The 14,489-nt window shown below is 42.9% G+C and overlaps 2 protein-coding genes across 6 annotated transcripts in view; both read left to right on the top strand.

The window, feature by feature from the left end:
- Positions 1–14,489, top strand: part of LOC119909382 (NLR family CARD domain-containing protein 3-like) — a 98,376-nt gene that overhangs the window by 20,889 nt on the left and 62,998 nt on the right. The gene's annotated exons all lie outside the window — the stretch shown is intronic.
- The window catches only part of LOC119909443 (cleavage and polyadenylation specificity factor subunit 3-like), an 80,879-nt gene that overhangs the window by 468 nt on the left and 65,922 nt on the right, over positions 1–14,489 (top strand). For 2 of the 5 annotated variants that reach the window (XR_005445427.1, XM_038727704.1), the window contains exons 2-5: positions 308–371; positions 453–550; positions 804–932; positions 1,244–1,357. Coding sequence is in view for 1 of the 5 variants with exons in the window: in XM_038727704.1 (XP_038583632.1) it covers positions 308–371; positions 453–550; positions 804–932; positions 1,244–1,349 (397 nt within the window). In the remaining 4 variants the exon portion in view is untranslated. Of the gene's footprint in view, positions 1–307; positions 372–452; positions 551–803; positions 933–1,243; positions 1,358–2,467; positions 3,004–3,697; positions 5,080–14,489 lie in introns of those variants that run through there. The other 3 variants (XR_005445428.1, XR_005445429.1, XR_005445430.1) reach the window with 3 other exon arrangements.

Below are 14,489 nucleotides of genomic sequence, written 5' to 3' on the forward strand. Positions count from 1 at the left end.
AAAATCAGATGCTAATTGGTGGATTCTAGAAATTCAGACTTAATAATTTAACTGATTAATTAAATTAAATAACTGGTATTTGGCTTGTTTTGGCCTTTGCTGACAAAGTGTTTTAAAAGTGCTTAATTTTTGAATGGTGTTCTGCTTGATGTTCCTCTGGGGGCAGATATGCATCAGCTGGTCCTTCTGTTATTATTGGTTCTGCTGGGTTTGATAGCTGAGTTTAGTTTGTTAACGGTTCTTCGTTGAAACATCTGGATGTCAGTTAGACATGAAAGTGATGCTGTCTCTGTGTGTTTGTGTCCAGAGGAGCAGGACAGGAGGTGGGACGGTCCTGCATCATCCTGGAGTTCAAGGGACGAAAGATTATGGTCTGTTTTTAATCCCATCAGCTGCACGGTATTCAGCTTTCAGTCACCTCAGTGTGTAAAAATGTGTGTGTTGTGGTTCAGCTGGACTGCGGGATCCATCCTGGTCTGGACGGGATGGACGCTCTGCCGTACATCGACCTGATCGACCCGGCTGAAATTGACCTGCTGCTCATCAGCCAGTGAGTTCCCAACATTTATCAGCACAGCAACCAGAGAACACTTTAATATACACACACTCAGCTGTACTAGCAGGTGGACTTTAATGTCCAAGTGTGTTGTTTTCCCTTCTCTGTACAGACTCGACCTGTGTATGAAATGTGCTTTCTAATCAAACTGCTTTGCCTGACATGATGCTGAGAAATCAGACCAACATAAAGGTCAGGGCTGATGTGGACCTGGAAACTCCTCAGTAACTGTTGCCCTCCCTCTCAGCTTCCACCTGGATCACTGTGGAGCTCTGCCCTGGTTCCTGCAGAAGACCAGCTTTAAAGGACGCACCTTCATGACTCACGCCACCAAGGCCATCTACCGCTGGCTGCTGTCCGACTACGTCAAAGTCAGGTAAGACCAGGACCCAGAGTCACATCAGACTCCCATACTACAGGGACCTGGACTCACCAGGACAGGATATGATGTACTGTGTTTAATGTTCTTCTGTGTATACCATGTGGAGTATAACCTGCAGTACTTCAGCGTGTATAACCTGCAGTACTTCAGCGTGTATAACCTGCAGTACTTCAGCGTGTATAACCTGCAGTACTTCAGCGTGTGTAACCTGCAGTACTTCAGCATGTGTAACCTGCAGTACTTCAGCGTGTATAACCTGCAGTACTTCAGTGTGTGTTGTAGTAAAGCTGACCTGTTTTCTGCAGTAACATCTCTGCAGACGACATGTTGTACACGGAGACGGACCTGGAGGAGAGCATGGAGAAGATGGAGACCATCAACTTCCACAGTGCGGACGGTAACAAGTGGTGAACACAGCGGTGAGGTTCATTCAGATTTATTTAAATACGCTTTTTCCCACCACAATTTTGGCGTTGTCTGCTCGTCACACGCGCGAGAGGACTCGGACACTCGGAGCTGCAGGTGAAAAACCGTATGGCCAAAATACGGGTGAGACGTTGAGGGCCTGACGCCTGAGTGTCTGAGGCTCCCTCACCGCTGTGATCCACAAAGAACCTGGTGGCTGGCAACACTCTCTTTGTGGTGAGTAGACTGTTCAAGTGGAACGATTCTCGCTGCCTCTCAGGGTGAGCGTGACAGACGTGTCAGCAGGGCAGGCCTGGGGCCGCTGTGTGAATCGGCAAAGCTTTGTGTTAAAGGTACTATAGTCAAGAAATCACTGGGGGGCAGTGGATTTCTTATAGGTCTGGGACCTGCTGTTGCATCACTTCTTTTGGGTCTGGGACCCACAGTAAAGTAGGGGTGTGTGAGTCATAGGACTCGCAATAAAATTGAAGAAAAACAATTTTATTTAAAAGAATTTTTTTATTATTTTACTTGGGGTTGCTGCTCCAGGTGATTACCAAGTAATTAGACAGTATTGTTGAATGCTGAATGTGTGAATGTTGAACAAAGGCTTTTTGTAAACGGGATAGGATTTCCTCAGACTACTAGCTTTGTTAACATTTAATAGAAACACGTAAGAATTTAGACATTATATAGATCTTGTGACAACCTAGAATTCAGCAGGTTTCACCACCGTGGAAAACCCCGGAAACGCCCATTTTATAAATGAGCCACACTGATTCGTTGCCGGATGGCGCGACAATTAAACCTCCTCCTTTTTGTTTTGTTTGTGCCAGAGAAACTGAACCAGTTTTATTTATCTTTTTTTTTGCTTTGGCACTGGACTGAATTTATTTTTGTGATTTTGAAATGAACTGCAACTAATTTGTGTTGTTTTTGAGATTGTTTGGTTTAAGTGTGCAGAAAACCCGAAATGGAATTTTCAGTTGGTTTGTGTTTTACTTTGTGATTGTATTTTTGTGTGAAATCTTGAAATGCACCAATATTTTGTTTTGTACTAAGCTTTTGAGTTTGTGGTGTTTCTTTCTTTTATGGTCATTCAGTGTTTTTTTGTTGATTTAAAGCGGGCTCTTCAGTCTCCACCGACCCTGGGTCTCCCCGACTGTAACACACATTTCACCCAGACTGTTGACGAAAAGGGGGGGTACATGACCTCAGTACCACTACAAGACCATGGGGGACGACTGAGACCTGTAGCTTATTTTTCATCCAAACTGGACTCTGTTGCAGCCAAACTGCCTGAGAGCTGTGGCGGCTGCTGAAAAAGCAGCCATGGCATCACGTGACATTGTGGGTTATTCAGACTTGACATTGCTGGTTCCACATGCTGTCGATGATTTTGCTTGAACAAAAAACATCTCATCTCTCCACATCCAGGTGGCTGAGATACAAGACCGTGTTGCTTGATATATCTAACATTACTGCACTGTACTGAATCCTGCTACTCTCCTCCCAACTCCAGGTGAAGGACAGCCGCATGGTTGTGTTGCAGTCATAGCAGAAACCTGCTCTCTAAGGGCAGACTTGCAGGAGACTCCTGTAACAAACCCAGACATGGAGTTGTTTGTGGACGGATCAGCATCACGTGATCCAGCTCCTGGTAAAAATCGTTTTTTGCAATAACAACTTTGCATGAGACTATTTTGCATCATTTGTGCAACTAACAATGTGGGGCGGCCGATTCAGATCCCACAGGTGGCACACCCACCCCCAGACAAACCATTTGAGCACCTGCAAATGGACTTCATTGAACTGACACTGTCACAGGGGAAGAAATATTGTGTTGTCATGGTAGATATGTTCTCTAAACGGGTAGAGGCATTTTCAACATCTAAACAGGATGCAGCAGCAGTTGCAAAAGCTTTGATAAGCCAGATCATCGCTGAGCGATCCTAGCTAAGATCTCCAGTGATAATGGCACACCTTTCATTAGCGCAGCACTGAAGAGTGTAGGGGAGGATATGGGGATTGATCTGAGGCAACATTGTGCTCATCATCCAGCTAGCGGAGGTGCAGTTGAATAAGAAAATGGCACATTGAAAAACAAGCTTGTTAAATGCTGTGAAGAAACAGGTTTAACATGGACAAAAGCTTTGCCGATCATTTTAATGCACATGAGAAGCCGGATGAGGGGCAGAGGGGGTCTCAGTCCTTTTGAAGTCCTATTTGGCAGACCATTGAACACGGGGATTGGGCCAGTAAAAAGACAACTCCCTGATACCAGCCAATGTGAGGATGAAATGTTGAGATATTGTGCTAATTTGTCCTCTGTGCTTTCTGAAATTCATATGCAGGTCAAAAACGCCATCCCGAAGGCCGTAGAAAAGAAACTGCACGATCTGGAGCCAGGGGACTGGATTGTGGGAAAGGACTTCAGGAGAAAGGGCTCGCAGGTGGACCGGGCCATTTCAGATACTGCTAACAACAGAAACAGCAGTAAAAGTGGCTGAAAGAGCAACTTGGATTCACGCCACCCACTGCAAACGAGTGCCAAAGCAACCAAAAGGCCTCAAACCAGGCGAAGATGGAGATCAGTGATTGAGCTGAGCTTTCCCCTGCCTTGTGTTCCTAGGGAGGGAGGGGAGTGGAGGTCTCTGAGACCACCTAGAACCACTAATCTCCCAAACACTCACCGCGGGCACACTGAAACCAACAGATGGCTCTGGAGAGGTGACAGACCGAGACAAAACGGAGGCGTTGTTCTGCTCACTGTCATCATTTCCAAACATGAAAACAACAAACTTGGCCTGACTGAGGGAAAGTTCCAGGCCGAAGAGGAGGAGATGCACGTCCTCCCTGACAGCCCGGCTGGGCTGAAAGACAATGCATGGTATGCAACCACGATGACCACTTCAAGAAAAGTAACCAATCAGAGCTGTTATGCGTGCGCACAGCTCCCTCATGGAGTGGGGAACTCCATACCAGTGAAACCCAGACCAATAAATGTTTCAGAGACACTAGGAGCCCTGTTAACCTTCACTCAAGGGTTTCCCAGGGTGGGCCGAGAAGTTAAGGATATGACCAAGACACTTAACTGTGTAACATCAGCATGGTCAACTTTAGGGTTAGGTTCTGGAACACGTCTCAGATAACCACCAGATGTACCTTGGACATGGGTGTCTTTCTATAGATCCAGATTGAGTGTCCCCTAGGGAACACTGAAAGACACCATGTTCCTTTGATGAGATAGGACTCCGACCCTGAGACTAAGATAAAAGCTGCATGACCTGTTACGCTGCAGCTCACTCGGATGATACACTCGGATGTGTATGTGTCCCCTTGAATTCCTTCTGCAGAAGACTTGAATAAAATTCACAGAAAGACAAGTGTTTGCTTTTTCCCACCACACCGTCTACATTAAATCGACTGAAAATGCACATCTAGTGGCCGTTCATGTACACTGGGCATGCACGTGCCAGTGTAAACTTGAGGCAGATGGCGATTTGGCGAAAGAATAAAGTACTACAGACGAAGAACCGCAACAGGTTTTTATTTTGCATGGAACAATAACAAGCTGGGACTGTTACTGAATGCAACACGGGAGTTAAAAGCAGCGGTGGTGGCGGAAAACAGACTGGGAGTTGTCGCAAAGTAAACATACACAGTAAGTGCAGGCTGTAAGTGTTATTTGCACGGTACAGAAAATTTTTATAAAAATACCACAACTAAAACTTTGTCAGCAGCATCGTGTTTCTGCTTTGTATGACTTATAAGAGCCAATCAGAGAGTCAAACGTGAGCGTCTGTGTCATCGTTTCTAAAGTCTTTCGTTTTTGCCCGTCTTCACTAAAACGCTACCTGGACTTTAGAAACGCGAAACTGGGTCGGCAGCATTTCCAAACTTCTCCGTTTTAGTCTGGACGGGAGGTGCAAACGTAGCGAAAGGTCTCCGTTTTAAAACCAAAACGCAGAAGTGTGGGCGTAATATCGTGTAAAAATTCAAGACTTGGGTCAGATAAGAAAGCTTGAACTTTTACCAACATTTTTATTAACGACAAAACAGACACCAATTAGAATACAAAAGTTCCACCGGAGTGAGTCAGAGATCGGTGCAAAATAGAGCCCCATTCTGTTACCAGAACAGAGACCCGAGTTGACATGAAAACCATGTAACGACTGACTTTCACCTCCTTTTATAGTTCTGTTTCTTGGGATCACATCATCTCTTGGCTCTCTTTCCTACTGCACCTGGATCTGGGAAAGTCCAAGATTTTCACGTGCATCAGCATTTGTGAGAAAGTCTCTGACTGTGCTGCTCCTCCTCTCTGTGTCCTTTGCATGCCCTCCGCCTGATCATACTTTTTCATCCATAACCTGACTCTTGTGGAATAAACTGGTGTTTGTGCTCTGTGCTAGAAAAAGGACATTCTTACTGTGATGGACTATATTGATGTATGTTTTGTAATACAATTTTCACAAAATCTGCTTCAGACTAGCTAGAGAGAGTACAGGTGCAGGTCATATAATTAGAATATCATCAAAAAGTTGATTTATTTCAGTAATTCCATTCAAAAGGTGAAACTACATTCATTCCACACAGACTGATATATTTCAAGTGTTCATTCCTTTTAATTTTGATGATTATAACTGACAACTAATGAAAACCCCAAAATCAGTATCTCAGAAAATTAGCATATTGTGAAAAGGTTCAATATTGAAGACACCTGGTGCCACACTCTAATCAGCTAATTGACTCAGAACACCTGCAAAGGCCTTTAAATGGTCACTCAGTCTAGTTCTGTAGGCTACACAATCATGGGGAAGACTGCTAACATGATAGCTGTCCAAAAGACGACCACTGACACCTTGCACAAGGAGGGCAAGACACAAAAGGTCATTGCTGAAGAGGCTGGCTGTTCACAGAGCTCTGTGTCCAAGCACATTAATAGAGAGGCGAAGGGAAGGAAAAGATGTGGTAGAAAAAAGTGTACAAGCAATAGGGATAACCGCACCCTGGAGAGGATTGTGAAACAAAACCCATTCAAAAATGTGGGGGAGATTCACAAAGAGTGGACTGCAGCTGGAGTCAGTGCTTCAAGAACCACCACGCACAGACGTATGCAAGACATGGGTTTCAGCTGTCGCATTCCTTGTGTCAAGCCACTCTTGAACAAGACACAGCGTCAGAAGCGTCTCGCCTGGGCTAAAGACAAAAAGGACTGGACTGCTGCTGAGTGGTCCAAAGTTATGTTCTCTGATGAAAGTAAATTTTGCATTTCCTTTGGAAATCAAGGTCCCAGAGTCTGGAGGAAGAGAGGAGAGGCACAGAATCCACGTTGCTTGAAGTCCAGTGTAAAGTTTCCACAGTCAGTGATGGTTTGGGGTGCCATGTCATCTGCTGGTGTTGGTCCACTGTGTTTTCTGAGGTCCAAGGTCAACGCAGCCGTCTACCAGGAAGTTTTAGAGCACTTCATGCTTCCTGCTGCTGACCAATTTATGGAGATGCAGATTTCATTTTCCAACAGGACTTGGCTCCTGCACACAGTGCCAAAGCTACCAGTACCTGGTTTAAGGACCATGGTATCCCTGTTCTTAATTGGCCACCAAACTGGTCTGACCTTAACCCTATAGAAAATCTATGGGGTATTGTGAAGAGGAAGATGCGATACGCCAGACCCAACAATGCAGATGAGCTGAAGGCCACTATCAGAGCAACCTGGGCTCTCATAACACCTGAGCAGTGCCACAGACTGATGGACTCCATGCCACGCCGCATTGCTGCAGTAATTCAGGCAAAAGGAGCCCCGACTAAGTATTGAGTGCTGAACATGCTCATACTTTTCATGCTCATACTTTTCATGCTCATACTTTTCAGTTGGCTCTTTTTGTATTGGTCTTAAGTAATATTCCAATGTCAGTTTTAATCATCACAATTAAATGAAATAAACATTTGAAATCTATCAGTCTGTGTGTAATGAATGAAGATAATATCCAAGTTTCAGTTTTTGAATGGAATTACTGAAATAAATCAACTTTTTGATGATATTCTAATTATATGACCAGCACCTGTAGATTAAGTGTACTTCTCTGTTTATTCTCTTTTCTAAATAATTTTAACTCAATTATTTGCTCAACCCCTCAGCCTGTTTTTATTTTCCATTTAACTCTTTTAACCCTGATTGTACACTGCACTGTAACTGTTATTATTTTTTAATGTGTATTATTTCAATTTCACTATGTTGCTTGTAACCTTTTTTTATATTTCCCTGTTGCTTTTATGTTTTATGTAAAGCCCTTTGAATTACCTTGTTGTTGAAATGTGCTATACAAATAAACCTGCCTTGCCTTCTACATTTTCCTTTGCAAGTGTTTTTGATGCTGTATTGCTATCCCACTGTGCTTGCTCACTCATACACACGTGCAACTGTTGAGCCTGGGCAGTTAGATACAGAAAGGAGCACACACATCCAGAACTATAGAGTTTTAACACTGTGATCCTAACTTTACACTTTAAAATAACACTTTAAATGATGACAATGGAGACCACCATTGCTCTACTAATTAATGATAACAATTTAGGCTATAATGCTCTAAAATAATTCACAACACTCCCTCCTCTGAGGCTGTAAAGCCTCACACTTTATACACCAACACTGTGACCACTGAAAGTGGGCGACCTATTGTATTTGGCATCTGAAACCGATTTCTCAGACTTGCAGACCTTCAAGAAAATACCCAAATTATTGTTTCCACATTGTGAAATAATCAATAATCATGCGGTGGGCTGTTTCTGTTGCTAACACATTTGAGCAAGTTATAATGACAAGGATTTCCATTACTCCTCTCTCCTCCTCATTACCCTTTAAATGAGCTTATTAAACTATTAAACTACCTATACGTGCTATATTATAGTGAGATGTACCTTGTAAATGGTTTACACTCATGAAACAAATAATTTTATGCAGTGAGCTGTTCTTTCGTTATATACTTTAGCAAGCTAACAATTATAACAACACCTAATGTGTTGAAAGGCACACATCATATATCAAAACAATCACAGGGTGCATAGTGAACTTTTTGTGTAACAATACAGTAACCAGACATAACAGTGTTTCAACAATCATTCATGTGACACTTCAGAATGGTGCAAAATGTCCGATAAACATGTATGATGTCCATATTGAAAGTTGCCTGTTGTACTGTGGAACTTACTTTGGCACTCAGGTTTCTTGGGGAACAGACTGGGTACCAATTTGAGGGCACTCAGTCGTTTGTAGTTACAGTCTTGTTCTTCTCTTTGCTGGTTCACTTTGACTCAAGTCAAAGTCGTCTCTGCGGTGATGCAGGTCGCGCTTGATCTTGCCTGCTGCTGCGTCTGCCTCACGAGGCCTCATAGGAGAGTGGCCTCCTCTGGTCTTTGACTGGCTGTGAAGGATTATTAAACTTGCTTATCTGTATCTTACTATTACCAATAAGTGAATCCTACTGTTTGTAGTTTGGAAACTTTCAATATTGTCTCTATCTTTGAGGAAAATATCAATCTTTTTCAACATGAGTTTGCTTTCTAGATATTATATTTGCTTGCAATTTAACCCTTCTAACCTCCTGTATATCTGTGTATTGAATTGTATTGCTATTGGATGTTCAAATAGCTAATGTTGAAATAACAGTTGTTTTTCAGCAAATGTTGCAGTTTTCAAGGCCTCTGACAGTCTGACCATTTGTAATGTGGATCATGTGAGAGCATTTTGGCTGAAGTTCATTTTCACTGTGAAGCCTTCTTGACCTTTTAAACTTTGTGCTGTTAGGTTCACAGTCTTTAAGGTGGTGTTGTCCTCTTTATGATTGGATTGTAGATGGTAGATGTGGTCTGACTGGCCGCGTCCTCAGCATTGGAAACACGCTGACGTCAGTGGAGGTGGGCTTGGGCCTGTGATGCATCAGGTTGGAACGCCTCCTGTATCACTGCTTGTTTGTGGCCCTCCCTCTCTTTCTCATAGTCAGATTCTGCTGGGTCCATTTTGAAGCTGCTCTCTCGCCTTCGTCCAGCATGAAACTTCACAGCTGTCATCTTGTCCATTGTAGCTCTGTCTCGCTGTCGTCATGTCTCATGGTTTGTTGTGCTCTGTAGGTGCTTTGGTCAGTAGCCAGACTGTTGCCTTTCTGCCATCAACTTTAACTTTTCACTTTGTTTGGGAGTTGTTGTTCTTTCTATTCAAATCTAGCTCTCGTCTCTTCCCTATCTAATATAGCCTTTCTTTTTCCATTTCTCCTTTTTTATCCCAACTTGACCCTTTAAAGACCCTAATTCTTTTTTTCTTCTTCTTCTGCCTGTACAGGCGCTTAAATGCACTTATATCTTTGTTCCACTTGCTGTGTACGTTTCTTCATCTGGGGGCATATCTATTTAGACCTTATCTAACATCATTATTCCGTCTCTGTGATGACTATTCCCTCACTAAAGGCTATATTGAATGTCAGTACTATCTACCTGTTGGTCAAACAGTTTCTCCTTATTTTTCCTTTATTCCAAGCTTTCTCTATCTCTTATCTGATGTCTTTTCTTTTATCTTTAACTACTTAATTGTGCTGTTACTACATATGTTGCTGCCACAGCTCCCTCCTTTGACCACCTTTGCGGTTAATCTCTCTTTTTTGTGCTCTTTACCATTTAATTTCAGCTGCTGTGTGCCTCCCAGGACAGCCATCGCACACTCACTGCGAGCAAACACTTACTCTCTGGAAACTTTAGAATTTGGACGGCCTTGACACCTCAAAGAAGAAGAAGACTTAATAATTGTCAAGCCACACAACCAAGAAACTAGAATGAAATAATTCATTGAAAAAACTTTGTCTTTAATCTCAAGGAGCTATTCAAATGGCGGGGCCTCAGTGATTCTGTGGCCCCTGAGTCAACAGCAGATGTGAGATCTTTCCCTGCCACAGTGATTGTGTGTTAATCAAAGAAGTTTGGGGGCGCTACTCTGCCAGAGCGACTCCGGACACGGCTCTGTGTGCGCATGTGTTACGTAGTTTTTTATGGTTTTGTGGTGCATTTTTTTTGTTGTCTTGTTGTTTGGGAATGTTAACAGCAACAGTATTTTACAAACTTTTCAGTTAGAGAGACACAGAGCTGTAAGCATTATGAGCTGCTGAATGTGTCCTTCAGACCTCACTACCTACCCCGAGAGTTTTCACAGATCACCGTCATTTTAGTGTAAATACCAGGGTCTGATTTTAATCTAGCTGCAGAGCACATAGCTGACAGTTACAACAGAGCTGTCAGTCAGACAGCCAGTGTTTCTACTGGGGGGTTTTAACAGGTGGGACATCACCACTCATTTGCCCAACCTAGAGCAATGTGTCACAACTCCCACCAGACTTCAGACTATACCGGTGCTATGGCAACATCACAAATGCCTACATCTCTAAACCACGCCCACCTCTCAGTCGCTCAGATCACAATGTCATTTTACTTCTGCCAAGATATGGGTCACAACTAAAAACAGGTGAATCATGCATCACAAAATCCCTGAGTCTGGAATAAAGAAACATCTGAAACATTAAGGGGTGTTTTGAACTGACAGACTGGGAGCTGTTTTTTAATAAGTTCAACAGTGGCAGCACTCCAATCACCTGGACCTCGCCAACCCCCAGCTCCTTCCTCCAAGCCATCACTATTGGGGAACACCTGGTGATTGTGACATGAGACGTCCTTCCTCCAAAGCGTCACATGAAGCAACGTCTGTTTCTGATGACGGCGGCAGCTGATCACAGCTGGGTCAGCTATCAGTCGGCTCCAACATCGGCGCTTTCATTTATACTTTCATCAGCTGCTTTCATCAGATGCTTTGCTCGCTTCATTAGATACTTTGGTGCAGTTTAGTGATTTGTCCGACTCCTTACAAGTAGTTTTATCATTGTCTATTTGGACTAAACACAGGAATGTGCAGCCTCACATGTGACTGAATAGGAATGACGATAAATTATGTAAAACATGTTTCTTGCAGACAGACTCTCCGACTCTCTCTGACTTTAATTGTCTCCATAATAAAAGTTGATGGGAGAAATAAAAAAAAAGAAAACTCTTTCTAATAAATAAATAAAGTTAAAGTGTGTGGGGCTTTTGTTGTTCAGACCTACAATAAACACAGATTTTAACAAGACAGTGAATCATAAAACAACTCAAATATAAGACTTTGCAACGATACACTTGACTTTAATGTTATCTGTCCTGATGTATGAGATCAGTCCAATCAATATATCGGCTACCCAATAAGGGGCCATGTCGGTCAGTAAAATACTTCTGCCAAGGATGCATTGGTGTATCCTCGCTCATAGCTCCTCAGAGATCGCTTCTCGATCCCCCTCATCGCTCCTCGGAGCGCAAATAAGAGCTTTGGGACGGCTTGCAAGATGGCAGAGCAGAGCAGAACAACTTCCGGATCAAGCGAGGATTGAGGAGCAAGGAAACGACAAATAAGAGACTTGAGAAGCACCCACAGTCAACCCACACAAGGCTGCTGGCCCTTACAGGCTCAGAGGCAGGGTGTTCAAAGAATGCTCCAATCAGCTAGGTGGAGTTCTCACAAGGCTGTTCCAGCACCTCCTGGACTCTGCCTGTGTTCCCAACCAGTGGAAGGAATCCACCATAATTCAACTTCCCAAAAAGACACCTGCTAAAGACCTGGGCCCGTATTTATCAAGCTTCTCAGAATTACTCATAAGAACACTGCTAAGAACTGACTTAAGAGTAAAAAAAATCTTAGCTTGAAGCTGTGATTAAAAGTTAGTTATCAAGCATCAACGTCCTAATTTGAGTGAAGTGCAGGACTAAATCTTAAGTGTCAGTCTGAGTGCTGATTTACGACACTTTGCTGTGCCGCAAACAGGATTTTGGATGACGATGTAGCCAAGGACCAATCACTGAATAGATTTCCTTATTTAAGAATCTTCTCAGATAAATTCACATTGAATGGTGAAATTCCTGAGAGGAGTTTATATTCAACACACATTCAACATAAAGAATTTTCAAGAGAATACATTATGATATAGGCCCACACATTAATAAATGAAAGACAAAAAAGTTTATCTTTATATGAGCGCTATCACTGCGCCTACTGCTTCTGTTAAGCTGGCTGTTTGCATGAACTGTGTTTGCTTCTTTTGGATTACTGGGGGTGTTATTGGGAAGTCAATGAAATGTGTGACAATGTGTGGAGCTGTAGCCTAAGTGCTATAATTGTTTCCACGACTATTCGGCTTATTGATGGTTGTTTCTTAACCACAGGACAAATGCAGCAATGTTGATGATTTTGGCTCGTTACGAAGTGCCAGCACAACCTTCAGTTTAGTTGAAAACGCATTATTGCATAAAGTCATTGATGAGATGTCGTCCCTCACCAACTCACTGACAAAGATTCTGCCTGCACTGTCCGATCCCGTCTTATTAACTGCGAGTCGTCAGAATTCTTCCTCTCCTCTCCGCATGTCTCTGTCTCCACAGCGCCGTCACAAACCCTACTGGCAACTCCTAACCACTTGAGAGACATCTCAAGCTGTCTTAAATAACTGGGAGAGTAAGGGTGATTCTTAGCTTTAAGAAATTTGATAACTTGCTTGTATACTTAAGTTTAAAATTAGGAGGAAATTTCATGAATTCTCAGCACTTAGGACTAAAATGACACTTTGAGAAGCTTGATAAACACTGGCCCAGAAAGACTACCGACCAGTAGCCTTGACATCAGTTCTGTGTAAATGTATGGAGAGGGTTGTTTGTGTAACGGAGTTAAAAATGCACTTTAATAATTCATTAATAATGTGGATTTTATTTATCATTTAATGATTTTATTGAATATTTGTGAATTTTATCTCATTGAGTTATTTTTATTTATATTTATTTTTGCTATTTTTTCCTGTGGAAATGTCCTTAGCTGCACACTACCCCTTTTGTACCTCCTAAGCTTCCGTAGTGCTCGTCTCCCACAGTTGCGTCTTGCACCGCTGAGGGAAGCAGAGGTAATGTAAGAGGAGGCCAGGGGGCAATTGATGTGTGCATTGTGTTCTGCAGATGTGCGAGCCAATAAATTGTGGAAAAGAAGTGATCTCAAGAGTCATCCTTCACACACCCGACCAAACCCGTTACATATGCAACCATCTGTCGAACACGCTGTGAGAAAAACTAGATCTGCTTCAGTTTGCCTATAAGGTAAAACATGGTGTAGAGGATGTATGTCTCACACTTTTAGACACTGTCACTAAACAACACACCAGAATTTAATTCATGGACTTTTCTTATGCTTTTAATACTGTAAACACAAACAACCTACTGCACTGCCTCTTTGACCTCCAGGTCCACCCGACACTGATTTTATGGATAAAGCGTTTTTTACAAGGAATGAAGGAATAACTGTTTTTAAGTACGCAGATAACACGGCCCTGGTGGATCACCTGACTGGCACTGATGCCCTATCCCAATAGTCAACAACCTGGTCCAAACATTTACTGATCATTCCCTGGAGCTCAATATAACAAAAACTGTGGGAGCAGAGTGAAGACCTCTTCCCATCTCTTTCAACCTCTCAGTATCCAGGGTCAGCTGCTGGAGCAGGTTGTATCCTTCAAGTACCTGAGAACAGAGATCGACACCTGCCTGTCCTTCACACAACACGCTGACTCTGTGTTAAAAAAAGCACAACAGCGCCTCCACCTGCTGAGGAAACTAAGGACTTGTTAGCAAGGAGATTTTCACTCTGGTTTACTTGTTACTCATTGAATCCATTCTCACCTTCAACATCTCATCCTGGTACAACCTCCTCGCTGCCAAACATAAAACCAAACTGTCTCGCGTAATAAACCACTGCAGCAAGATAATCGGCTCACCACGAACCCCCTTATCTGAACTGTACAACCACTCTGTGATCAGGAAGGCTACCCTGATCACAGGGGATCCCTCTCACCCTCTCCATCACGCCATCACTCGCCATAACTCTTTCCAGTTACTGTCATTAGGCAGGCAATATAAAGTTCCACTGGCCAGGAAAAACATTTACAAGAAATCTTTCATACCGTCTGCAATAACCACTCTGAGCAACAAATAATAGACATGGTACAGCTGCTGTTTTTAAATGTGCTTTAATGTATGTTT

Source organism: Micropterus salmoides, unplaced genomic scaffold (assembly GCF_014851395.1).
Source record: "Micropterus salmoides isolate LMB-PRFRI ecotype aquatic unplaced genomic scaffold, ASM1485139v1 Ms_hic_scaffold_18, whole genome shotgun sequence".
NCBI lineage: Eukaryota > Metazoa > Chordata > Actinopteri > Centrarchiformes > Centrarchidae > Micropterus > Micropterus salmoides.